This window comes from Camelus bactrianus, chromosome 25 (genome assembly GCF_048773025.1).
Source record: "Camelus bactrianus isolate YW-2024 breed Bactrian camel chromosome 25, ASM4877302v1, whole genome shotgun sequence".
NCBI classification, from domain to species: domain Eukaryota; kingdom Metazoa; phylum Chordata; class Mammalia; order Artiodactyla; family Camelidae; genus Camelus; species Camelus bactrianus.
Window position 1 is genome coordinate 15,030,336 of NC_133563.1, and position 27,979 is coordinate 15,058,314.

The 27,979-nt window shown below is 37.9% G+C and overlaps 2 protein-coding genes across 3 annotated transcripts in view; one reads left to right on the plus strand and one right to left on the minus strand.

Annotated features, from left to right (window-relative positions):
- Nucleotides 1–27,979, plus strand: part of EMC2 (ER membrane protein complex subunit 2) — a 479,224-nt gene that overhangs the window by 266,247 nt on the left and 184,998 nt on the right. The window lies entirely within an intron of this gene.
- TMEM74 (transmembrane protein 74) lies at nt 20,433–27,703 on the minus strand. Its single transcript, XM_045517269.2, has 2 exons — nt 26,096–27,703; nt 20,433–24,064 (listed from the first exon to the last, which is right to left on the minus strand). The coding sequence occupies exon 2, from the start codon at nt 23,674–23,676 to the stop codon at nt 22,759–22,761; it is 918 nt and encodes a 305-aa protein (XP_045373225.1). The 5' UTR covers nt 23,677–24,064; nt 26,096–27,703; the 3' UTR covers nt 20,433–22,758.

Genomic DNA, 27,979 nt, shown 5'->3' on the forward strand with positions numbered 1-27,979 from the left:
ACAAAAACTGAAAAATAATAAATGTGCTTTGTTTTGAGGTGCAAAGTTTGTGATAATCTGTTACGTAGAATAGAAAACTAATACAACCTACATACTTACCCTTTGTGTTGCTCTTCATTCCTTTCTACTGATCCAGGCTTCCCTCTGATACCATTTTCTTCTGCCAGAGAATTTCCTTTAACATTTCTTGTAGTGCAGGATGGTTGGAGATTAAAATCTCTATTTTTGTCTTTTTGAAATATTTTTATTGAGCTTTTATTTTTGGGAGATATTTTCATTGTTTATAGACTTCTAGGTTAACAATGTTTTTTTCCTTCAGCATTTTAAAGATAGTCATTGTCTTTTGGCCTCCACTGTTTCTGATGCGAAACTAGGTATCATATTTATTATTGTATCCCTATATATAATGTAGCTTTTCAGAGAGAAAAAGAAAGTTTGGGATTATTGTAAATAATGGATTACATTTGCCTGCTTCCTCACATGTCTACTAATTTTGGATTGTATCCTAGGCATTATCAATGATATCTGAAAGGTGTGTGGGTTATTTTGTCTTATTTCAAAGGGATGAAATTCTGTTCTGTCATGTAGCTAAATTAATTAGATCCTCTTAATTCTGTTAAGATTGATTTTATGCTTTTTTAGGTTAGAAATATTTCAGTTTTGTCCTCAGTCCTATGCCATGGCCTATACTCTAGGACTTGAACGTCTTCTAAATTTTGGCCTTTCTGGAATCTCAGCTGAATGCCTGAAGTGCCCAGTGTAGTCTCTCCACTTTGGGATTGAACCTCCACCTTCTCCTAGTAGTCTGAAATCTCCGTTTATATCCTCTATTATCTCTACTTATCTCTCAGATTCACAACAACTGTTACTGTTACTCTTCATAGAGTCTTGTTTTCCACATATACCAGGTTTCAGCCAAGATCTCGAGGGGAATGCCCATACAGAACACTCTGGACCCTTTCTGCACAATTCTCTCTGTTTGCCTGCCCTTTCAATTTAAGCCACCTCAGCTGCCCTGAGAGCTGCCATTTCAGATCAGTGAGACTGCTGCTCTGCTTGCATTCCATCTTGTACTGAAGTTAGGAAAGTGTCCCCAGGCCAACTGCTGGGCAAATGTGAGACTAACCTTGTATATTTGCCTTCTGTCAAGGATCACATTTCTGCTGTGTCTGTTATTCAATGTCTAAAAAAAGTTACCTCATATATTTTTTTCTGTTTTATAATTATTTAAAGAGAGATAATAAGTCTTAAATAAGCTACTCCATTATGGCCACAGGTGGAAACTGGCATTTTTTAATATTTTTAAGTCTGCTTTACATTAATGTGTACCAGCTTTGGTTGTGAAACATTCAAATTGCCTGTAATTATTTTAAAGGTACCATGAAACTTTGATAGCAATATCTTTGTGAATGATAAAGAATAGGCATTACTATAAAATAATTTTTAAAATATGGCAAAAGAAAACAAGGTTGGAAGTCCCACTTAAAAACATGTCTTTCAAAATTAATTCTAAAGAGGACATTTCACACTGTAATAAAATGGTTAACTGGCATCATTAATTTTATTTCTCAAAGACCCAAGCCTAACTAAGATTTCTGTATTAAGCTAATCAATCCAAAAATAATTTCACTTTATCATTCTTTACTCTTGCAGTTTGCTTTTTCACAGAACTTTAAGAAATTGTTTTGAATTCTGCTGATTGGCTTAATTGACAAATAAATGACAAATAAATAAATTTATTTAAGATAGGAGATGCACACCAGAAAAATAAGTACTATATTTTTATAAAAGTTATATTGGAATTAAAGTCTGAGTGGAAGTTGAATATTAATAGCAACATAAACTTATTACCAAATTAAAGTGAATTTAAGGTTTAGATGAGAGAGTATGAGCACACAAAGAGAGAAAAAAAGGAGAGGAAAAAGTATGTTATCAGGAATTGGGGAATATAGGAATGAGGGAATAAAATGGGGTTTTTTTGCTTGTTTTTTGCTGTTTGTCATTCAATCAGTGCTTAAATGTAGTCTTAGAATCAAGGGATTATATTCTAATTACTTAAAATCAGCAACAAAATACTGTGTAATAAGAAAAAGTCTAATTGAAAAATAGTTTGGAATGAATTTGTTTCAGAACTCTTAAAGTTAGTTATTTTGTTCTATTATTAAATTTTCAAAACATTTGGATTTTATTCACCTACAACTAATTGGAAGGCAACATTCCAGAATTTGGGAGTATAAATAAACCTAATGATACAGAAATTAGTTTTTACTATGTTCATAAGTCAAGGAACTCTTTTAATATAAAGTGTTTGCATTTACAGAGTTCTTGGATTCTCTTCACCTGTCTGTTTCAGTAAATAGCACATTGGAAATCACGTCATCTCTTTGTCTTCCCTCCTAACTTAAAAATAGATGGAAGGGACTAAAATTCTGAATCTGTTAACAGTATATTCTTGACATATTTAACATCAGTATCTTTGTCTACTCCTGAACCTTATCAGATCAGTGTGTTCATTCCTTATGACCTAAGATACATATCTGCAAATTCAGAGGAACAGAAACGAGATCACTTCATGAAATAAAATCAGTGTTTCTTCATGAGGATACACCTAACATCCCTTGTAGCTAATATCCACGGTGGCTGAGTCTGTACATGCTGCAGGAACCCTGAGAAGGATGCTACATTGGGGAAAGGTTTCTCTCACCTGGTGATAGCATACATTCTGAGTTTATGGCACCAACACTGCTTATTACTCCCAACAGAACTCTGCTTTGACCACAGACCTCAGTAATTCCATTAATTATTTGTGTTTCCTTAAGAGCTAGGAGACTATACCCAAAGGAGCAATACTAGAAAAGGATAAGATTATAGGCTGTACTTTCTTTCCTAATTTGGGGTCTACAAGTTTAGCATTTAAGAGGCCTGGTATTTCTTACTGTTAGCAGTAAGAGACAGTGATGCCTGATTAGGATTATTCAGCCTAAATGGTTAGGATCATCCTTGATGTGGATAATTTAAAGATTACAAATATCTAGTCTTAATTTAGTGAAATCCTTTTAAAAGAAGCATGTAACATTCTCTGTATTACTATGTTCCATCAGATTGTATACATCAATACTTATCTCAACACAGATTATTCATAATAAAAATAAAATGGTGATTGATGTTCAAATATTAAAATATTCTGAAGATTTATTATTTTGCTGTCCTCTTAAGGGTATTTATATGCTTACGTATGGTGTGAATTAATTACTTTTATCAAAGAAAGGATCTTTAAAAAGTTGATTTAAGTGCTTGCTGCTATAAATTGCTTCTTTTCTATTTTTTAAACCAATAAATTGCTTTTAATGCTTTTAAGAAGCAACCATATATATACTTCAAAAATTTATGTAGTTGTTACAGAGAAAATGAGCCTAATGATGCCAGAATTAACAATAAATTTATGTGCTCAATTTCCCTATGACTTCCTTGGTCAGGTCTTTTATTTTTCCCTTATCAAATCAGGAGCAATTTCCCCTTTGTAAATAAATGCTTTGCAACTTACTCTGGAGTCTATACCATTACTTGTTTAGCACTGAATCGTTTATGTACTGAACTCTGCATATTCACTTTTCTGTTGAATTGTGCTTCTTGTGTTATCAAGAGAGAAGTTAAACTTTTTTTCCTCTCTGAGCATTTAAGAACAACATTTTTAAAAGCAGAACATCTTCCAGACAGTTATGTAGCTGCTTTCTTAGAGATATCAGTAACTAGGTTATATCAGTTAATAAATTCTATAAGAATTTTATAATAACCCAAAAGTAAATTTAACAGAAAATTTCTAGCTCCAGGAATAGTTTGGACAAATTACCCTAAAAATCTGTTTATTGAAAAAAATCACAAAGTGAAAACAGAGCAAATATACTTTCAAATGTGTAGCAGAAGCAAAGGGAATGCTGAGAACCAGAAAGTGAGCATGCAAACTGAGTTCTCTGCTTACATCCAGAATATCTAAGGTTTACATCCTCCATGAAGGGAGGTATTAGAAAAACTCCACCCACAAGGCTTAACTATCTTAACCTCAGTGAGGGCAAGCACTGACACATGTAAAGACAATTCACAAAGCAGGAACTACAAATGGCTAATAAGTTTATGAAAAGATGTGCAATCACCTTAGTAATGAAAGAAAAACAGATTAAGACAGTAAGAGATACAAATACCCTTTTCCTGTCTCATACTTAAAACTATGCACTCAGTGGATAAAATTGTGAACAGAGTCATGGATATTATTCCAAGTATATACATACATTTGTATATTAAAAAAATGGGGTAGGATAAACATATTAAGCTGAACCATTATATAATTTGACCTGTAACAAGAATGACGTGCTATGGCTTGATCATCTAATATGCATGATGCAAAGCACTGCTTAGAAGGTTTTCACCACGACGTTCAGAGTACATTGACATACAGACCGCATAATGGATCTGATGATTCCAGGTGATACCCGCAAGCAGCTTACATAAAGCAGAACAAGGGTCAAGCCAGTGTCTTGGGACTGGTGATGTGGGCTGAAAAGCCAAGTGCACCAGGGAAGCAATGCTGGGTCTCATGGGCCTTACTGGTCACAGATCCTGTCTTAGAAGATAAGTTGCCAATAGCAGAGCCAGACAATTATTAGCAAGCCCATTCTAAGTGCGGTTTTGACAGAATGCATCTGTTGGCAGGAGTGTGAGAGGCAGCAAATGCTTGTGGCTTGCTTTTGCTCTGACTGCAACATTAACTTGTCTTAACCTTTACTTGGCTGAATGCCTGAAGCTCTCCTTAGGAGAGATGCAATTATCCCCTTGCCCTTTTTCAAGATTCTCTCCATTTCACTTTGTAGTCTGGCTGCAGCAATGTCATACCTGATGACTGGTGTCTGATAGGAGCCCTAGCCAAGTGTGTCATTAACTGGAGAGGGTACAGTGATGTAACTCTAGACTATGATCTGTAGTGAACTATCCTGTAAGTGCTACAACCCCAGATGCTTTTACTGGTTCAACACGCAAGCCAAGCGGCAGTGCGGAAGGGAAAGGAGACGATTTGTTTGCTTAGGGGTTGGATCAGAGCTGGCTGGACTGTGTCAGCTAAAGGATCCTCGTCTGATTGTAGTGTTCTTTTCCTCGCAGCTCCTGGATTCCTGAATTAAAGTGAAAACCCAGGGCTGTCTGCTTCTGTTACTCTGCTTCCCTCTCTGTCCCTCTATCTCTCTGGCTCTGTCTCTTTCTCTCTCCCTCCCTCTGAATACTATGAGGCCGTTCTTTGGGAAGAAATCCACCTAACTAGCACCTTTACAAGAAGCTTTTTAGAAACTCTTTACTTGTGTAGGTTCCCCTGTGAGTTGTTTTGCCGTGTGTGCGTGTGTGTGTTTAATTTCACCACAACTGAAATCTTTATTTTTTTTTCCTTTGCAAGAGAATCTCATGGAATTTATTTACCTTATTTTTGTTTCTGTTCATTCATAAATTCATTCCTCCATTGATCCAATAAACATCATCAGTAAAGCTGACCCAGTATTAGGTTCTATATGCTCTAGCAGTTAAGAACGTGATTTCTGGAGTCAGAAACCTCGACTCCACTTCAGGATCATCTACTTACTAGATATTATTTGGGGTTTTCTAGTCTCTCTAACCTACCCCATTTGTTTCATCATCTAAGTAGAACTTACCTCAAAGAATTGTTGTAAGGATTAAATGAGATAATCATTATAAAGAGAACTGCATAGAGGCTGAAATACAATAAGTATTCAATAAATATGAACTCTTATTAATAATGATTTATGAAAATTGTTTATCTTGCCCTTATTCTTTTAAATGAGAGCCATAGGAATAATTCTACAGCTGGACATGGCCTGAAGCAAAGAGGCCTCTTCCATCTTATTGGAGGATATTTTAACAGCATCTAAACTGACCCTCTTATTCTTCTCAGGAACATCACCTGGACCTGGAAACTGATAGTTTCACATCCAACAGAAGCCTTTGTTCATAGAAGGCACAGGCAAAATAAATGTTACCCTCTTCCTATTTTCCTGTCCACCCAAATTATATGCAGCCTTAAAGCTCTTCCAGATGGTATAACTGAGTTGTTTTTTTTCCTGTTTGGTCCTTACATGAGGATAGTCATAACATCAACAAAACCTTCCAAAAGTTAGGCAATTCCTTTATGAAATATACTTCAAGGGTTCATTCTAAAAAACATACAAACAGCTCTTACTTCCAGAAAAATCTGTCAACCACTATTTCCATCAAATCACAACAAATAACAGACCAGGCTAAGGGGCTTGGTGCCTTTCTGTACAGATTTTGGGAAGAAAAGCCAATAAAGAATTCTCGACCTAAAAGCAATCCCTCCTACACTTCTGAACTAATCAGAATTCAATACAGTAATGTTCAAAAATGATTCGGCAGTGTTTCATTCTTTTTGCTATTAACACCAAAGATGAAAGTTGATAGAATGGGCAACACCTTCAGTAGAGTCTGAGGAAGGAACTAACTGTGCTTCGTGCAGGAAAGCTTCTTTGTGCACAAATAAACCTGACAGAGACAATAATCTCATCAACTCTCCAAGCTCACCTGACTAAAATTTTAGACAGTCAAGGAATAAAAGTACATAATATACCCTGACATGATGGGTTTCAGCCTCTATCATGCTGGATTCTCTCCAACATGAAGGAAAACATCCTGTATTATTTTATACATTTTCCCAAGGATAAATAGCTGATTATCATGAACAAGCTGAAAACCCTTCAAAGCAAATTTAGTGCACTCTCCTAGGCACCTGTAAGAGCAAGATTAATTCCAGTTTTGCCAAAGATAAACTCAGTCCCTTAGCTGCGGAAATTCTGTAAGAACTCAATCAAGCAGAGTTTATCGAAGTCTTCATTCCTGCTTCTGTATCATATTTTTAGGGCTCCAGTGTATTGAGGCCTTCCAGTCTCTTCCTCTTGAGTTTTCATCATATCGAGTCAGTGTGGTTATCCCTTCCAGGTACACAGCCTAGACCTATTCTCTGGTGCTTGATTTGCTTGTGGTTGGGATTAGGTATGAGTTGAAGATTGTACAGTGCACATTTGCTGTTCCTACCTTAATATTGGCCTTGACACTCAGCTCCAGGTTTAAACTAGAGATCAGAGCTTAGGCAGTCCTGAGAACAGAGGGTCAGGTCCAACAAATCTGCCTTACCTGGGGTACTCTCTTCTCCAGCTACCATTGATGCTGCAATTTTAAGTCAATCTTCTCAAGGGCCTTCAATATCCAGGGCTGTAAGAAGTGGTTAGGAGCTTGGTGACCCCACAGACAACGCAGTCTTACTAAGGTCTTAGCAGTTTGGATTGATTAATTGATTGATTTATAAGACTAGGATATGAATAGAAACATCTAGCAGAAGGAACAGGGATGATGAAAGAGAAAGAATGGACCTGCTTTTAGAAAATCAGTTTCTTCATGTCTAAAGTTATGGGATTCTTTCTTAGCTAGTCTTCCAATAAAAACAAGGCTTGATAAACATATAGGTGTTAGCAGAGCAATTTCATTTCTCATTGACATTCAACTTTTAACCTGATGTGGTATGTTTAAGAACAAATTTCTTAGAAACATGGCCCACCTGGAAGGGAAAGTTCCTATTAATACAAGTATAGAATGCCTATAAGATGCTGTGCTTCAATTTGACAGCTTTCTGAACATTGCTAGGATCCATCTACAGGTCATCTCAGATGGGATTTGAATGATTAGCAGTGGTTCTACTATGAGTCTGCAGTGAAACATCACTCACAGGAAAACTGAATTGGAAAATATTGTTTCTTTCTAAGCCATTTCTTTATAGACAGCCTCTTGTATCAAAACAGAAGATACCTTATCAAACTCATTTGTTATTGTAAATGATAGTCTTTACTTTTATCACTAGGAAAAGCCTATGATTTATGGAATACTTCACAATTCCTAGAAGTGAGCTTTAAAATATATTGATCCTCTATATTTCTGCCCTAAATTCTGACATTTGACATACAATAATTGGTATCTTCTTCTAAAGTCTAGAGTGTTCTTAGCATTCTAACCAGATTTGGGGTGGGGGGAGTCTTTCTCTCTAGGGAATTTATTTTGGAAGAGTTTGTAATAACCAGCCTGTTGTATATCTGAGCATTAGGAAAGGCAGCAAACACATTGGCAGATTATTTTCAGTAGTATTAGCATAATCTAGTTAACAGTGAAAATATTTGCATTTACTGGCATAGCATAATATTTATTAACACAAAATGACCTCATCCAGCAGAATTTTAAAAGAGAAAATATTTGAAGATGCCCAGTGAAAGCAGTAATGAAAGATAACTGTTACTATTAATCATTGAGATTTCATGTGGATCTTGTAGACTCATCAAGATGTTCTCTACAGTGTCAATAAAGAGCTTGTTTTTTTGGCCAAGGTAATGCATTATAAACATAAGCCTTCAAAGTTTTCAAGCAAAGTCATATTCTGCACCCTTCATGAAATGAAAATTCTCTAAGTGATTGAATATGAATTCAAAATAATTTTTTAAGTTAGAGGGACTTTTATAAAGTCTCTAGTGGATCCCATTCACAGACACATGGTAAGAACTTCCATATGGGCCAACATAAAAAGGAGCCTCTAAAATTTTCACAATAGAGTCTCAACTCTTCCCCTATAACTGATACTTGGAGCATTTGAAATTTACTTTCATCCACAAATAGAATATCAACAATCTAGGCACTCATCAGAGAATTCAACAACAAAAGATCAGAGATTCAGCAATTTTGTAAGATGTTTCCTGGAAAAATTCCATCTTTAAGAGTCACTCAGAGAAGCTAACTATTCAAGCCTCAAGATAATTTTGGCTTCATTCCTTAATTAAGTTATCATCAGAAAATAACTTGGGCTGTAGTATCCTAGTTTTCTGAAAAACATGTTTTCCTTTTGGACTTAATAATATGTGTGTATATATATATATATATATATATATATATATATATATATATATATATATATATATATACACATACATACACACACACACACACACACACATATGTGTGTGTGTGTGTATCTTTTTTTCACCGAATCTGGTGCTTTTTCCTATGTTTTTCATCACTTGTTCAGTGATAGATTTTCCAAGTGATTTCTCTCAGTGGCCCCACTCCATTCGAATCAATCATCAACTTTATCTGTTTGACCTTTGAAATGCCTAATTCATTATCTCCTCTTAGTTTCTTCCTTCACCCTTCCAGTTCATCATTTCTCCTTGGCCCCTTTCTGTTGCTTCCCACCAGTCCTTACCCACTTTTCCAATCTGATCTCTACCCCATTATCTGAGTTCTCTTTCTAAAACTGAATTCTGATTATGCTACTTTTCTTTTTAAGGAAATCTCAATATTTCCTCCCTTACCTGAAGAATAAAGTTCAGTTTACATAACCATGACATGTAGGCTGTCTCCTATGTCAACTTCCACCAACTACTCCTGTAACACAAATGTTTACAGCTTTCACCCACACCCGCCCCCATACAACTATTTTCAAGGACCACCTTCCTCTAGGTTTGGGAGAAATTAAAAGTGCCTGCTTTTCTACTAATGCCAGCATCTACCTGCTGCTCTTAGGTCTAATTCAGACTTCTACCTGCTTGCCTAAAGATCATGGAATTCTGGAACAACTGTCCCCCTCAACTGCTTGTGCCTCTACCACGTGGGCATCAGCAGAGGGGTAATACCAAGGGGCCTGCCCTTCTCCTCTGTGTCCTGCCCTTCAATTCCCCATGGCTTCATTAACATGAGGCTGGTATATATAGCTGACTTGTTTGAAAGGCTTGAAGACATTGACAGAGAATATACAGAGTAATTAGAAATAGGGACCAGCTTAATATTAAATATGTAGCATTACTGATCTTCATTTTTGTAACTGGGAATTTGTCAACAAGTAAATGTTTCCTTCTGAAGCCTCTAACAGCTTTTTGGGGGCCTTTCCCTCTGCTCTTTTCTCCCTCTGTCCTTCTTTTGTCTCCCTAGATGCATATACCTAATTCTCAGTTTCCATGTATTTAGTATATAGTGTAATCTTACTTTTCACTTACTCTCCCTGAGCAGGAGGAAGTTCAGTCTGTGAGTAAAAAGCTACAAAGTGGGTCCACTGTTATAAAACGGGAAAATTCCTTTTTAAAAACCAGTTATGGTTTAGCACAGTGAGAAAACAGATCAGTAATTTTTCTACTAATCTCTTTTCCAATTGCATTTGGATAGAATTCAACAACAATAGTGGGGAGGGTTTAGCTCAGTGGTAGAGTGTGTGCTTAGCATGCACGAGGTCCTGGGTTCAATCCCCTGTGCTTCCATTAAAAATAAATGAATAAACCTAGTCACCCTCCTCCAAAAAACCACCAAAAAAACCCAGAAAAAGCAGCAACAATAAAACCAACTTAGAATAATCACAGGCTTTTTGGCAAATAAGAATATTTTTTGATTATTAAACAGATGCTTATTATTCCTCTGACATATATTCTGACACAAAACCTAAACTCATAAAAGCTCTAAAAGAAGAGGAAGGAAAACTGATGAAGTACAGTTCAGCACAAATAATGCCATATAGCTACCAAATAAATTATTCATTGTAGCTATTTATATGGTGTAATTCCTATACTTACCTGACAGTGTGCTGACAAGTTCTTTCTGCTATATTTTCCTCAGTTGACTTATTCAAGTCTGAGAAGCAAGGTAAGAAAACAGTGGACTCTATCTCTTCTTAGAAAGTATTTACATTATATTTGTAATTGTAAGTTGCAGATTAAAAATATTAAATTATCATATTCATAGGAAGGAGAGTGTCATCTATGTGGTTTCTTTAAAGGATGAGAGTATAAATATAATTAAGGGACAAATTGGGTCATCCAACCCTGCTTTATTATTTCATTAATCAGTCATAGGCTGGCAGGGGCCTAGAGAGTCACACTACCAGTCTCATCAAGAAGACATTATATATACCAGATGAACATCAATCCCATTTTCATAGCCCCACTGAGAACTTCCCACATTGTGCCTTATAATTCATTCTAGTGAAATAATCCTGGATATCAGAATAGTCCTTCCTACTGGATAAATGAATTCTTCATGTTGTTTTCTTACCTTCTTATAACTAACCCAAGGAAGTTTGAATAATTAACTCATAATAATTAACTCTTTAATTTAAAATTATTCTATTTTATGTTCTGGTTTCAAAAGTTTCTCACAATTATATATAGTTAAGTGCATGGGCTTGAATCCTGCTTCCACAACTTACTGGCTGTGTGACCCTGGGGAAATTTTTGAACCTCTCTGTGCCTCAGTTTCATCATCAGTAACATTGAGCTAACAACAGTACCTACCTCATAGGGTTCTTACTAGGATTAAATTGAAAGAGTTAATACATATAAATCCCTTGAATCAATATTAGCATATAGTAAATATTATACAAATATTTTTAAAAAATTAAAGCACATTTTAAAAAATAGGAAAGAAAATTTAGAAAACATAAGAGATACAAATCACCAATAACCTCACTTTAGAGATAACTGCATTTTGATGTTTCCTTCTGTCTTATGTATATATACATCACATATATAGCACATAATTAGGATGGTGCTATATTTGAGGACAGTTTCTGTATCATGAAATTCTTTACTTACTGTTATTTTATGAGCATTTCTCCATATCCTTAAAAATCTTTGAAAACTATGTTTAGCGGTTTTACAGCAATCCATTTTATGGACTTAACTCCATCTCAGCAATCCCCCTATTGTTGTGCTATGACATTATTTTCAGTATTGTTTTAGCTAATGCAGTGATAAATATCTTTGTAAATAAATTTTCATCCAGCTCCTTCATACTTATACCCTGTGTTTTCTTGAAGTAGGATACTGGGAGAAAGGATATTTTGAAGACTCCAGATACATACTGTTAATTTGTATTCCAGGAAGAAGTGTATTAATTGATGCTCCTATAAAACAGTGTATGAAATAGCATCCTTCATGGCAACATTAAATATTGCTTTAAAAAAGGAAAACTGTCCCGATTAGATGATAAAAATTGTATCATTTTAACATGTTAATCTGAATGTTCTGATTCCTGGTGAAAGTGAATGTCTTTACCATATCAACTATTAAAACTAGTGAATTTTTATTGTTATGCCTTAGCCTTTGGCTCTGCAAGTGGAAGTCATTATTCTTTTACATTTTCCCTTGTATGGTGGTTTCTAACTTTAATCTACTTTGTGGCTTTCTTCTAGGGTTTTTTTCTTTCCTTGGGTTCTTTTCTTATCCTGGTTTCCAGGATAAGAGGCTACTTTAATACTGGGGCCAGACTACTTGTTTTTGGCAAGAATTTATACATTGGGAGAATTTATCATGTTCCTATTTATACAAGTCATAAACAGTCATCAAGTGACTGGTACAAGTTAATATTAACCTAGGTTCTGTGGAGGTAAGAGAGGCTCTTGGCCCTCCCAGAGTTTAAAGTCTACCTGGAAAGAAAAACCTAATCCATGAAACAATTAGTGATCAATAGGAGGCAGCCTACACTGTGTGAATTGTGGAATACAGATACTAAGTGCTCTATGGTCATTTAAAGAAGGGAGAGATCAAGGATGATGTGAGTAATTGTCAATGAGGTTGGCCTTGGCAGAGGGGAGGACTGGCAGTTCAGGTAAAAAGAACTAGAAGAGTAAATGGCAGCCTAGTATAGACACAAAGAGCATGGATTTTTTGTGTCAGACCCGGATGGGACGTCTCAGCTCTACCATTTACTAGCTTTAGCCTTAAGCAAATGTATTAACCAAATTCTAGGTTTGAATCCCAACTCTGCCACATATGAACTGTGTGACAGAGGTAATAACTTGGGCAAACTAGTAATTTCTTGGCAATGGTAAATCTAACTTTGCTCATGGATAACATTAGGATAATCAGAGTATCTACCTCATAGGATTGTTGTGTGGATTAAATGAGTAAATATGAAAGGTGGGGCATTATAAGCACTCGGTAGTGTTAGTCTTCATCATTAACTTCTTTAGGGATCAATTTAGTAAATCACTCAATAATATTATGTACTAATGATTCTTCACCATAATAGGTAACTATGGATGTTTTGATTGAGAACTGGACAGACTTGTCATTGCAAAGGAGAAAAAGAAACTGGAATTTTAGGTTTTCCCACAAATCATATTTTAAAGTGGAGTGCTTGGCTCCTCCTTCAAGGGCAATTTATTGTTGATTATAGCCCACATCCACAGACCTATTCCCCCCTTTTTTTCTCTGCAAGACCCAAAGTCAGCTCTGATTTTTAAAAGATCAAATTCAGCGCTCTCATTAAGACATCCTAAATGAAAGATGTAATTAACTTTCCTAAAAGTGGGAATGTTAATTAAAGTAGAAATTAAAGGAGTTAATTGAAGTATCAATTAAGTAAAGAAGTATTATATTAGCAACACTAAACAGGATGAAGGGATTTAGAAAAATCAAAACACTGAGTGTAGAAGTTTTAAAATATAGACATACCCTTTTTGACACTCCTGCCTTCAAAAGGTGGAGCCTAGTTCCCCTCTCTTTGAGTGTGGGCTGGACTTAGTAACTATATAAAATGTGGTGGAAATGACAGTGTTTGACTTCTGAAACTTGGTCTGTCTTTGCAGCATCCTCCTTTCTATTTAAGATCACTCTCTCTAAGGGAACCCAGCAGCCATGTTTTGCGGAAACTTAAGAGACCCTCTGGAGAGGTCCAAGTGTTAAGGGATCAAGGTCTCCTGCCAACAGCCAGCACAAACTTGCCAGCTATGTGATTGAGCCATCTTGGAAATCCTCCAAGGCAGTCCCAGTCAGGCCTTAAAATGCTGCAGCCCTAACCAATGTTCTTGATTGCAACCTTATGAGAGACCCTGAGCCAAAACTGCATGGCTAACCTGGTCCCAAATTCCTATCGCACAGAAACTGTGTGAGATAATAAAAGCTTGTTTTTGTTTCAAGCCATTAAGTTTGGGGATAATTTGTTATGCAGTAATATATAACTTATATATTGAACATGATATAAAACAAGATACTTACCCTAATTCACTTGAGCAAAAACAAGTCAAATACTCATAGTTAATTAGAGGAAAATTTTGGTGAGCAGAAATGAAGAAAGTAAGTAGAAAAAGGAAATATTAAATAGGAACTTGACTACAAGCAGTTCACACATTTTGGCAGAGTGGCCAAACCCATTTCTTGTTTTTCCTGGATATACTGTTAGACTACATTTCCCAGCCTCCTTTGCAGTTAGATCTAGCAGGAAGATTGAGTGCTAACCAACTGAAATGAAAGCCTCCGTGCTGTCTCTTTTTCTGTCTGTTGGCTAAATATTGACAACCAGTGTGCTCAGGGAAGTCGTATGTTGAAGACGACAGAGCCTCTATCAGCATAGTTTCCTGAATAACTGAGGAGCAGACAGCACCCTATCCCCTTGCCGTGCCCCAAACCTTGCTATTAGAGGATTTGACATCTTCAAACTTTGTAGCTTCAAAGTTCTTCTTGGGAAGTGTATTAGTCAGTGTTTTCCAGAGAAACAGAACCAACAGGAGGTAGATAAATAGATACAGATATTTAGAAAGAGACTTATTATGAAAGATTAGCTCATGTACTTATAGAGGCTGAGAAGCCCCCCAGTCTGCTGACTGTAAACTGGAGACCCAGAAAATCTGACAGTGTCATTCTAGTCCACACCCAGAGCCAGGGGAGCCAATGGTGTAAGTCCCAATTTGAGTCTGAAGGCCCAGAAACAGAAGCGCCATTATTGATCCTTGACATAAGGCTGTCATTAATGGAACATTTTCTCTCAAAGTCTCAGCCCCATCCATTACTGTTTAGGATCTAGCATCAATCCCTCCTCGTCCCCTTTTATTCTGTTTGCAACCAGGTCCTGGCTTTGCCCTTTTCCTTCTCTTTTGCCCCTGGTTTCCCTGATCTGGATCAACTCAGCAGCAGAGGACATTGCTGACTATGCCGTTTAAGTATCAAGGGAAAACGAGTTTAATTTTTGGCAATTGTCCTTAATGTCATCTGTATTCCAGAGCAACTAATTTTCCTAATTTGGCAGAATGTGGGCAATTCAAATAAAATTCAAGGATAAATTCAATATAAGCACATGAACACTGATCTGGATAAAGGCAGTGACAGGGAACAGCCTTTTGCCCAAGTGCTGAATAGAACCTTTTAAGTTTTAACACTGTTAATGTAAGGAAAAGGGATTTTCAACCAAATAAAAGGATTTTGTTGGACTTTTCTATGGCAAAACTCTTCTATTCAAAAGATACCTGAATCTTCTGCCACATAACATGCTGATGATGAGAGCTATGGCTATTCAAGTTCTGGAGGATGATGGTCTAAGATATTAGCACACAGCTGGCTTCACAATTAAGCAAAAGACAGTTTTCCAGATTGATTTTCTGTCTCATGAAGGGGAATACAACTTTCTTTCTTGGGCATATCTATGATGGTGGAAATAAGAGACCTGAAAATGAATGGTTTCCACATCAATGATGGTGATGAAGGAGGAAGGAGAGGAGGAGAGGGAAGGAAGAGGAGAAGGAGAAGAAGGAAGAGAAGAAGAGCAAGCAAAGAAGAAAGAGGAGGAGAATATTTTTGATCATGGTGATGACCCAATTCAGTAATTTGTCAGCTGTCTTTAATCAACAGAATCACAGTTCCCAAGTACTTCTAAAACCCAGGTTTGGCTGTTACAAGGCAGTTCACATAAGATAATGTGGACCTAGCAATAGAATACCGAACAGGATGCTCTCTCAGCCTTTGTCTTGTTTATCTTATTTAAGTTTTATCAGAGTCCTACAAAGCAAACAGTATTATCCCTGTTTTACAGATAAAGGAATCATGGCTCAGATGACTTGACAAGAGTAGAGGAGCAGGCATTCACACTTAATGTTTTCATGGTTTCATGGTTCTGAAGTCCGTGTGTTGTAAAGATTAAGCAAGACATTGTGCGTGAAAACAGGATGCCTAACACATAATAAGCCCTCAAATGTGACTTTCTTTCCATCTTTGGGTTCCTTACTCACCTTTGGGTTCCTTATTGAAGATGACATAAACCCTATGAGAACTATGTGCACTTAGGAAGAATAAAAACTACATTTTCTTTTCTTCTCCAAAGAAAAGTGTTGGCATAGGCTTATCTGAACCTCAGTGGGGGCAGTGAGTAGGATGGCTATGAGTTTTGATAGGTTTAATTTGGTTTTATATTTTGACAAATGGCTATATTGTTTGAAAGCAAAATACTAGTATGATTTCCTTATAGGAAGAGTTTCCTATTTCTCAAATCCCATGACTGTTATTTTATTTTATAAAATGATAAATACAAAATAAAATATCTAGTGTAAATTGACTTTTTCGCAGCAAGGGTAATATTCCTTCTAATCTAGAATAATTACGAGTTTTTAGTGAAACAATCCTAGGTGTCAGTCCTTTCTCCACTGCTTATTACTTGTGTAACTTTGGCTAGCCATCAAATGTTCGTGAGCTTCAGCTTTTCATTTTTTAAATGCAGATAATAGTGGTCATTAAAGAACATAAGAATTTTTATGTTCATTGACACATAATGTGCTTTAACAACACAAAGACACTAGAAACTATGGTGGTCATTAGTGTCATCTGCCAAATGGTCCTTAATATCCACACTTCAGGGCACACATTGGAAATGCATTTCCTGACTTGAGTGAGACTATGTAACTAGTCCTGGCTAACAAGTTGTGAGGAGGTACAATGCCTGTTTGAGACTTTGCAGACTCTCTTTTTCCTCTAGCTGGACAACCAGCAACATCTGAAATGGTAGCTGACCTGTGAGGGTCATGTAGCAAGAGACTGGAGTTACAGCAGCATTGTGTATCTCATTCTGAATGACCAGAGGTGATTAGCCAAAAAAAGGCCTTCTAAAAAAAAAATATGAAAAAAAAAAAAAAAACCCTAGATCTTCCTTTACAGTACATAAGAATCTTGATCCAATTTTTGTTGTGAATGAGTGGAGCAATGTATGGGGCCTTACTTCAAATTGTCCCTTTAGAATTCTCAACCATGACAGCATTTATACATAATCATGATCAAATTCCACTTAATGATCTAAATTATTATGCACCTCTCAAATGAAAATGGAGCTCAAAATTAGATTTAAAGATGATTAAGAGCAGGGGAATAAGCCAATTTGATATTTATTTCTCACCTAAAAGCTTTCTAGATTTTTAGATAACTGATTTTAAAATACTTATGTCTGTATTTTTTCCACATTGTGCAATTCATACTCTAGGTTCACTACTGAGTAATTTAGAGAAAGCCAAATGGTTTGACTATTTCATATAAAGTAAAAACAAAGAAAAATAAGGCATAGGTCACACTGTTCTTAATGATATGGCACAGCAAGAAAAATGTTATACTGGAATCAGGGGTAAATAATACTTCTAATTTGGGGGGCAGATAATTTCAAATATAATTTTAAAAAAACCAAATCAGCATTACAGATTCAGCTTTAAATGAAAGTTAACAAACATAATAAGACATCTTAATAAATTGTTTTATTTTAAAATGGTATGACACACTTGCTATTATCATATAAGGCATCAAATGCCCTAATAAAAAGCCCATAACCTTAATATCTGCCCTTTTAGAATATCAGAAATACATAATCAGCAAAGTATTTTTCTTGTTTGGCAAGAAAAGTAAAATTAAAAGCACAGTGAGAACCATGAAATTAAAACTCTCAATCTACTATATAATAATAACCCATCTTTGCTTTCTTGTACGACATTTGTTTGGAACCTGGCTAGGAAGCAGAAAGATGGCAGTGAGAAAACAAGGCTTGCTCTCCCTGAAATACAGGAGAATTACTAAAACTTCAAGCAAAGGAAAACACTGTTTGCTGCCCATATTTCCCTGAAATAAAATTATAAATCATGGTAAAATAACTTCTAAATATGCCACACTTCTTTGAGCCTGAAATTTAGAGGTCAAAAAAATAAATCAAACCTCTGCAGGATGCTAAACCACCAAAAGAGATGTATATAATTACGACATCTCATTCTGAGGTTGATTCCCAATTCTTCATTCACAACCTGTGAGAGACTTCTTTTGTCCTTAAAGTCAATATTAAGGCATGCCAAGTTTCCTATAAGAAAATTATTCTAACAATAGCTTTAAATATTATGGTTCTCTAATTATAAATTATTCTCCTAATACACTCATAGACTTGAGTGTACATACACTTGCACACTAACAAACAGAAACCAGAGACAGGTACACTCTTAAGGGTATGCCACAGATTTTTTAAATCAATTTTACATATTTAAAATAACATCTTACTTTTTACGGTGCCAGTGCACGAGTCAGGCAAATTATTTCCCAAGCCTTATGCCCATATGAGTTGGAAGGAGAGGATATTATAGAATCCTATGAACCATAAAATGATATAGCTGAAAGTCAGCAAAAAATGACAATATGTTAATTCTCCTTACAAACACTTTCATACTGAAAAAAGCCAGTGAGACTTCATTATAATTCTTTTCATTGTAGTCATTCTTTATGCCCAATTCTGGGAAAGATTAAAGTCATCACAGAGAACTGTAAGGATCTGTCTTATTCCTTTGTCACAATGGAATCTAGTTGGTGGTATTAAATCTTACTTACTTAAGAGGTGAAACCGTTGGTGAAGGTTGTGAATCTCTTTTGTCAGGCCACATTTTTGTGGTAGCAGTTATTGCTGCAATGGAATCTGACCTTCAAATTAAAAAACCTTCTCTTAACAGATACAGAGGACATTTTCCCTTTAACTTTAGATGAGTAATCCAGGTGAGGTTCTGCATTTGCCTGTCACTGCACATGTGGAATAAGAAGGCTAAAATGTTCAAATGCGTTTGCCTAGAATTCTTGCCTGTCACAAAGAAGTCACAAAAAGTAAAGCCACTTGGGTTCACACCTTTCATTCCTGATATTCAACTGACATAGTTCTCACTCAGTCACTTATCCTTATGTCCAGGAGCAAAGGGAAGGCACAAAAGAATTTGGTAGGGCAGTCTCTTTGTTTAAATTTGCACCTCAAAGGACATGTGCAGCACTGGTCTAATTGGGTCTCTTAAAACAAGTAAGGATGAAAGGGATGGACTCAGATGTTTTAAGCAGACGGTAAAGCATGTGATACTGATATTGAGGCAAGTGTCTAGGTAGTTTAGCATCAAGGGGCATTGCAATTATGCATGCACAGCCACCAAGAATTTCATGGTCCCAGGCAGTCCTGTAATCCTCTAAACTAAATCAGCTGTGAAACGGGGGGCCTGGAGAAGGCATTCTTCTTATGATGGGACCAGTGCATCCTATGACATGGTCTGTTTCAGGAGCTCCAGATGGCTCAAAAGAACACATAACATTGTAAAGAAAACACTTCAGCTCTGCCACAAACAGTTTAAGGTGCCCTAAAAAGGAACAGTTTATTAAAGTTATTAAGACAAGTAAACTGCATTAGCAGCATGTAGATCCCAGTAGTAATGGAGAAAAGCAGCTTGCTTTCTCATACTCACCCCTTTGGGCCTCATTGCTCAACAATGAGCTGCCTTCTTTAAGATTAGGAAGGTGACTCTAAGTTTAGTTTTCTAAAACTTGCTAGAAAGTTAAAGACCTAAACTATGGACCTCTGAAAAAAAGAGTTTTGCTTCTCCAGTTCTAGCAATAAAAACTCTCATAGATAACAATCAGCACCGTATTAAAGAGATAGATGTAAGGTCCCAGATCTCCACGAAGAACCCGAGATCAATACTATAGCCCTCATCTGTCCACTGTGTAACAGTATTGCCTGATCTCACTAAAGTACTTCTAAATACATCTAGAGCCCCAAACCCTATCAGATTGGAAACAACAGTGTTTAAAGTTCAGGGTTTTTTGTTGCCTGTGTTACCATCAGCTTAAATTCAAGTAATTTTCATCTTGAATTCAGGCACTGACAGGATGGGCTACAGCTACACAACTGAATACCTGGGGAAATCATAACTAAGGCAGTTGTTTGATTAATGTCAACACAGCATTAGAGGAGACACCCAGATGATGTTCTAAATTCGTTCCTTTTAAAGTAATGGTCTGCCCTCATATAAATAGAACCTTAAAAGAGATGTGCCCTATATATGAGCAGATTTAAATAATATTGTTGAAATAAGTAAGCATTTACTTACTATATTTCAATTTTAAAATTTTAAGGAAGAAAATGAAGAAATAAATTCTGACTTGTTAGGTCTTTCTTCTCCTTGAATATTTTTTCCCAATTGGGATATATATATATATATATATATATATATATATATATATATATATGGAAAAAATATATGTATATGAAATATATATATATAAGCATATATCCTTCGGGTCATATTAGAACTATATGTAATTTGGTAGCACTGCCAGATTCATTAAATGCTTCCAAATGAAAAGCTTTGGCTTTTTCTCCTTTATCAGCAGTTTTACAGACCTGAGAAAACTCCCTAACACTTGATTCTCAAATTTGTCTTCCTTTCTAAGATGAAAATCAAACTACACACTAATTGTTTAGTCTGCAATTTGACTAATTAATCCTGTTTCACCAATAAATAAAAACAAAACTCAGCTGATGCCATTTAGCTTCTATGAATAAACATGTGTTTTTTTAAAAAACCACACAACTCAAAACCTACTCACTCAGCCAAGGAGATCATCCCCTATTGCCTCAACATCATGCAAAGTGGATCCTCAAACAGGCTAGAATCTGACAATTTATAAACCTTCAGAATAGAAATTTGTACTGCTAGTAAGCCAGCCTCAACACATGATAGCCATGGTAAAACAAAAAGTTTCTTCAAAAATACAAAGAACCAGCAATAGAAAACAAAAATCATGTTTATATTGTCCCAGTTATTTCCAAATCAACAACAGTCTGTTATATAGGGTAAGGTAATCCAGCTACACTTAGCTTCCTCTGATGTCCATATAATTTCTCATTTCTACCTAATAATTCTTTCACATACCTGTCCTCGCTATTTTTATCATCCTTTGATCCTCTCTTTTTGCATTTTACCTTAACCCTTAGTAACATGAGTGTCCCTAACTCATCAAATCAATCTCTGACACCTACAAGAGCTCGTTCACATAAATATCCTGACACACACTCTGCCAGCCAGTCACCCACATACTCCACGGTCCTCAGTAACAAAAGCTCCAGACATTGGAATTAGGTTTTAGAATCTATAAAGAAATCACTTTCTCACTTCCCCATCCCTGCCATCTCACCCAAATTCCCAGCTTCAATCCTCTTTAAGAATGACCCCACTGATCCTGGTAACAGCGGGAGGTTGGAACACCTCAAGGAATAGTTGCAAAATGCAAGATATTTCTTTGGCTGAATTCCCCACCCTCTTCTTGAACCATAACCATCCTGAGACACTGAGTTAGTGGGGACGTTAAGTGTGTGTTTTGCAAAGTGTTTACTGTTTTGCTCACCATGCTTTGAATTGATGAGGCAAGATCTCACAGTTACTGAGGGTCTAGATATAAGGTGATCAGAATAATGCGTAGAACATTTTTAGGAGGAGGTGAGTTCTGGTGAGGAGTGCAGTTCCCACTGAATCAGTGTGTTTAATCTTTCTCTTTTCTCACTTTAATTTTTTGGCTATAATCTTAAAGACTGCTGCCATCCTGGGGCAATGACTCGTTGCTTGGCCTATAGCAAGTGATACAGGTTTCTAGGCACAGCCCCCAAGGGTCTAGCTGCTCTTGCATTGGAGATTTTCTCCAAACAACAACAACAAAACGTAAGCTGGGAGTGTGCCTGAGCCAGTCATGATTCAAAATGCCTAGATATTAGATATCTGGAAATAGAATAAAAACGTCTTGTTTTGCATCTCTGGTGTGAGAACCAGGAAAGACTTCAAAAGAACAGGTAACTGGTATGATGGCCAAATCACAAACAGAAAATGAAATTTTTATCAGCGATTATCTAGAAAACAGGTATTTGACACTGGCTAACTTGGTACTGCCATTCTGGGTCAAATTCAGATCGGTCTTGTAATGATTTATATTTTATTTTACTAGAAAGTTTATTCTAATGACTTAGTTACCACTTCTGAGTACAGGAATAATTTTGAATATAACATATATTTTTACATTTTCTTAATAATCAGCATCCTCAAGCTTTGAAAACATTCAAATTCAAACCCCTATATTTTAGTGTTTAGCCAAATTACAGGAAAAATAAATTTAGCAAGAAAATAGATAAGCACCTTTGAGAATTAAATGTAAGCCTCATTATGTGATTAGTGTTTATGTTCTTTTTCACAAAATAGGTTACTAATTCATCCTACTAGTGTCCAAAAAATAATTTCCCAAATCATGTAAAAGAAGTCATTTATACACTGGACTGTTAGAAATATTTTGCTATAGAAGTAGAAGCTGATGACCATTACAGATTAATTAACCTCAGCTCTTTAGAAGGACTGGTGTAGCTGGTTGTGGTTTCTTAATGCATCTTACATGGCTTTTCTTCTAAAGAAAAAATACGTAGAGAACAAAAACACATATTGGCTGTTGGTTTGGGAAATAAACTTTTCTTGCCAGGTAAATAAATTGCACTGTTAATTTTAAGAAATGTGTTGTGTTTTGTTTTCCTTTGCTTTGCTTTGTTCATATAAAATGCCAAAGCAGACTCTTAAGAAATTCACAACCAGAATTAACTCTGTACAGCGAGAGCATCTTCCTCTACCAAGGACAGTTCCAGGGTGTTTTCATTACTGCTAGTTTTCATCCTGAAGCTGAAGGAACCATAGAGTTTCGCAGACTCTTTGGAAGAGGCAAACCTGTCACGACGATAGAGCTCTCCCTTCCACATGGACATCATTAGCAAACAGGACAGAACGACCCCCCCAAGCGTGAGCAGACAGAGTCCAGCAATCACACAGCGGTCCAGGTGAGCCCCCAGCCTCGCACTCTCCTTCTCCAGGCGTTCCATCTCCCGGGCTGCCACGGTGTTGGGATCCACAGTCACATCCCGGGGGACAATGTAAGAGATGATCACCAGCAAGATGCCAGTGACCAAGAACAAGATAGCGCTGATGAAACCATAGTCTACTGACTTCCCTGAAGATGTAGCTTCTGAACTTGTATCATCTTCATCTTCAGATATCAAGGATATGGCAGCCTCGTGGGACCACTCATTTGAATTTCCCCAGCCAAGGTCTCCCAGGTGATTACTCCCTTTTGCTGAAGGGGAGCTCCGGTTCCTTTGATCCAGGTTGACGTTCTCATCCACGTAGGTAAAAGAGGTTTCTAATTCCTGGCTACAGCAGTTGCAGATTTTCCGTTCTGCTGTTATTTGGTTGTTTCCTGAGTTGAGATGTCCCTGTGGCAAGGAGTCTGGCTGAATAACATTGTCTTGCAGAGAGGAGGAAGGGGATGCTAGAGAAGGGCTAAGGTTAGACCCTTCCATCTCTAGGGCTTTTTGTATTGACATACAGTGTTTCTGGCAGCAGAGAGCAGCTTTGGTGACTGCTGCATCTGCCTCGTCACTGGGAGGTCCTCCTGCACTCCAGTCCACAGCATCACACAGGGCTGCCTGGCTGCTCTTCTTAGCAAGGTAGTGGAGCTCCATCAGAGCTAATCAGACAGCAGCTTCCGGAAAGTCTGCCAATAGCTAGACAGTTAGATAAGAACCCAACAGGAGCTAAGGCTGCATCACCAGGAGTACTGCTCCTGAGGCCCTCATCTCCTTTGTAGCCACAGGTTTTGACACTTTAGCTCCAGTTCCTCCTAAAAGAGGTAAGAGAAAGGACCAGATACCTAGTAGCAGGAAAGTGCGAAAAGGGCAAATCCTCTGACTTATCACAGGGATTAACACTGAGAAACTTATGTCAGGGTAGGAAAGGAGCACGGAGGAAGTGACAGTGTCTCTGAAGAAAGCATTGCCGTCACCAAGCCAAATTTATCCAAGGACTCACACATTTCAGTGACAGGATCCCTCAAATGAGAAGGCAGGTTTCCTGTATAGAGACACAAATGAGAAGGGCAGGGACCTTTTTTAGCAGAGCTGCTGATTTTCTGGAGAACCTGGGGAAGCGCAGACTTCTCAACAATTCAGTTAAATTATAAGTGTTTACACTCTCTTTAGTTCAAAACAGATTTTAACATTAGAGCATTACCATGGGTGAATAAATCTGTCACCATCAGTTGGGCTCTACTGGAGCCAGGGCTCAGCATTTTGACTGGGTAGCTCTGAAGTGGGTGAAAGATGGCTGGCTTAATCAGCCACCCGTCCAAACCTTACACCTTGTACACACAGAGACCCTAGTTACACAGCCCTGTATTTACAAGACCCTACTCCTGTTCATTGTGCTTCCAGTCTCAGCTCAGCCCCTTGCTGCTACATGATGGTAGCATGTTCAGGACCCCAAAGTACATAGACAACACACCACTCTTTGATCCCTGCAAAATACGATGGGCTAGCTCACTCCTACACTCACTCACACACACACACACACACACAGTCGTCTGCTCCAGGTACAAGCTACTCCCACTTACTAAATGGGTATGATCCTCTCCCTCTGCACACTTTGCAAACAAATGTGCACAGGAAATCGACCATCTAGAAGTTTTCACAATCTAGAAGTAAACTGACAATAAAAGACAAATCATAAACCCACAGAGTTACAGCTACATTGAGGCAAATAGGTGAAAAGCTATTTCCAAAGTTACCTCTGAAACTCTGTATTCATGACATGCCCTCACCTCCACCACAGCAAGGTACCTATCAGGGACAGAACTTTGGATTGAGCAGAAAACCATTTGCCCATCTTTTGCTGCTTCTGCCATCTTTCTGAGGAATAAAATTCACTTTCCACTGTCACCAAGTACAGAGGTTTCAAGCAAGAGCCCCTTTTATTTTGCTTCCAAGTCCTGGGTAATAACTGATTTAACTCGTGGCTTGGGGGCTCATCATACTTCAAAAGAGCTCTAACAGCTGGTAACCCACACAAAAGCACAGGCAAGGCTCACTTAAGGTCTACCTGGCAACTTACTTAAAATATAGGAGAGGAAATCCACATGTTTTCTGCTCTACATTAGAGTTTTTAAAACACACACACTTATCTCCTATTATTGGAGTTTGCAGCTAAAACAGAAAAAAAAAAAAAAAACCAAAACCAACCAAACAAACAAAAACACCAGCTGTAGGAAAACCACAACTGAACCAGAGCTTTCCTTTAGTAAGTGCAGGATCCCTCAAAGAAGGAATCGATGGTAACGGGCTTGATCAATTACTGAAACAAGAAATTGCCTCGCAGTTTCCTCAAACGTTAGGCGCTCTGATTAACCTTTGGCTCAATTAACTCATCAAACTGGATTACTTTAGATAAAAATCGGCAGAGTCCCTTACGGGACTTCCAATTTATAACAAAGAGGGAGAGAATTTTCCACTTAACTCCCTTCTCCGGCTTCTCTCTGTCTTTAAAGAAGAGAGGCTCTTGTTCCATCAGAGATACACTAGCTGCACAGTCGATTTCCTTTGCAACTCCGTAATCCGGGGCTTCCATTCTCAGTGGAGAATGGATAAATCCCAGGGGACCAGCTGAAGGCTCTTTCCTTCAGTCTCCTCCCTCTCTTCTCCCTGGTTTAAGAGCGCAGTTAATGAAACTGCACCGCAAAACGAAGGGATAGCACTTTGCCTCGTCCGTCTGCCAGCAATGAAGAGCATTAATATTTGTACTGCAACTAACTGACTCGGGCGAGGCTGGTCTGGGGGAGGCGACCTCGGGATCCGTCCTGCGCGCGCTGTGCCGGGAGGGCGCGCCGCAAGCACCCGGCAGCGGCATCCCCACGCCCGGGATCAATCGATCCATTCCGGTGAACTCCGCTTCCGCCCGAGGTATCCGGAGTTGGGCTGCGTTCGCCTAATACCCCAAAGCAAGGCAGGCACCTTGGGCAGGGAGAGGGGAAGCGCTCCCCAGCTGCGCCAGGCTCCCGGGGTCTCTCCCTCGCCCCAGCCCCTCCTCCCCGTCCCGCTCTGCGCTACTCACCTCCTGCCTTAGCCACCCTCTGAGGTTCGAGTACCGCGCGCTTGTCTCTGTGCGGCTCCTCGGGAAAGCATCCTCATCACAGACCGCAGCACTTGTAGCCTCTGCGCGCGGCTCGGCTCCGAGGGGTGGGCAGCGCCTTCTGTGCCGGCGAGGCGGGGCGGGGTGGGGCGGGGCTCGCTCTCTCTTGCTGAGCATCCCGGGAGATGTAGTCCTGGTCGGCCTCTCTGCCTGGCTCCTGTCTTTTCCCTCCTACTTTCTCGCTTTTGCCCCTCCTGAAGAGTTTTCGCAATACCTAGCTGCTCCTACCTGGCACCTTAGAAAAGCTCTGGCTCCTAAACTCAATGTTGGGTCCCCTAGCATAAGGTGTGGCCACAGGATTATGTGGAAAGAGTGTATATTTAGTTACAACTGTGTGCCAGGCAATATGCATAGAATCAATCTTCCCAGATTTTATTAACCCTCATTTTACAGATGAGGAAAGAGGTTCAGAGGAATTAAGTGCGTCATCTAAGTTTGCAAAGACAATAAATGGTAGCTAATAAGTTGTATCCAAGGATCTGCTTCCAAAGTCATTGATTTGCCAACAAAATCGGGAGAAACGTGATCATTGAGGGTAAAGGATTGTCCTGTTCTCCTTCATCCCCTGAGCTTAGCAGGGTGTCTGAATAATAATGACCCAAAATAACAATAATAACATACACAGCACTTACTATTGCCAGGCTCTCTTCTGATCACTTCTGATACATTAACTCATTTAATGGTCACAGTAATTTTTAAAGTCCTATAAAAATCCTCCTTTTCACAGAAGAGGAAACTGAGTTATAAAGAAGCTGAATAATTTGCCCAGTCATACAGCTAGTAACTCAGCAGAGGTGAGGAATGAACCCTAGAAGGTCCTAAGCATTATGAAAGTTGAATGAAAGGAAAAAAAGACCAAAAGGCAAGAAGAGAAGGGCTAGGAATTGAGGAAATCCGGAGGTTGAAGCCACTAAGATTGACTCCCAGGACAGAACAAAGTAAATTCTTAGGATCCCCAACCTCTTTCTAAGTACAGTGGATTGCAGCAGCCAACAGCCAAGGAGAATGTGTGGTTTGTGGATCATCTCCAAGTTTTCAGCATCTCCTTTGGGGCGATCCTAGGGTTATTGATTGTTTTCATCTAAACGGAGCAAAAGAAGGGTTATAAAGTTTTGCTGCTTGTGAATAGCTTGCATAAATTCTGAGGTTGTTTGCTTTCAAGAAATAGATTAACCTCTTATCCTGATGATTTTGTTGGTTTTCCTTTTTATTGATAGCATCCATAGTCTCATAGTTCTGGGGACTTCATAATCCAGCCCCTTTAAAATCTTTTGTCCCTATGATTCTCTTTTAGCCAGTTAAGCCCATTTGTTGATAAACATGACATGTCTATTATGGCTTCTTCTCCTTTGCTCATTAATTACACTATTTTCTGGTGAGAATATCCTTTCTTTATCCTCCTATTTCTTCCACCCTTTAAGGACTATCTCATCCAGCCACATTCGCCACGGTGTGTTTTGTTCTTAGTACTATGTATTTAAAATGGAGCCCAAAGACACCATACAATGTCTAGATGAGAGCAATTAAGAAGTTGAAAAAAACCTGAATTCATGTTGAACAAGGAGATACTAAAGGAACTTGGGGTATTTAGCCAGAGAAGGAGTCTCAGAGGAAACAAAAACTAACTTTAAATAATTTTAAGTTTGTGAAATAGAAGAGGAATTTTATATCATGCTTAAAAGGGGGGAAAGCAGAAGCAATGACAATAATAGTATTTATTAGTCCTAATGTGTTGTCATCTTTAATTCTTACACTAACTCTGTGAGGGAGCCAGTATTATTGTACCCATTTTACAGTGTAGAAATT

Excerpts from the sequence above, each read along its gene's own strand:
- TMEM74 (XM_045517269.2), bottom strand. The coding sequence starts at position 23,676 with ATGGAGCTCCACTACCTTGCTAAGAAGAGCAGCCAGGCAGCCCTGTGT.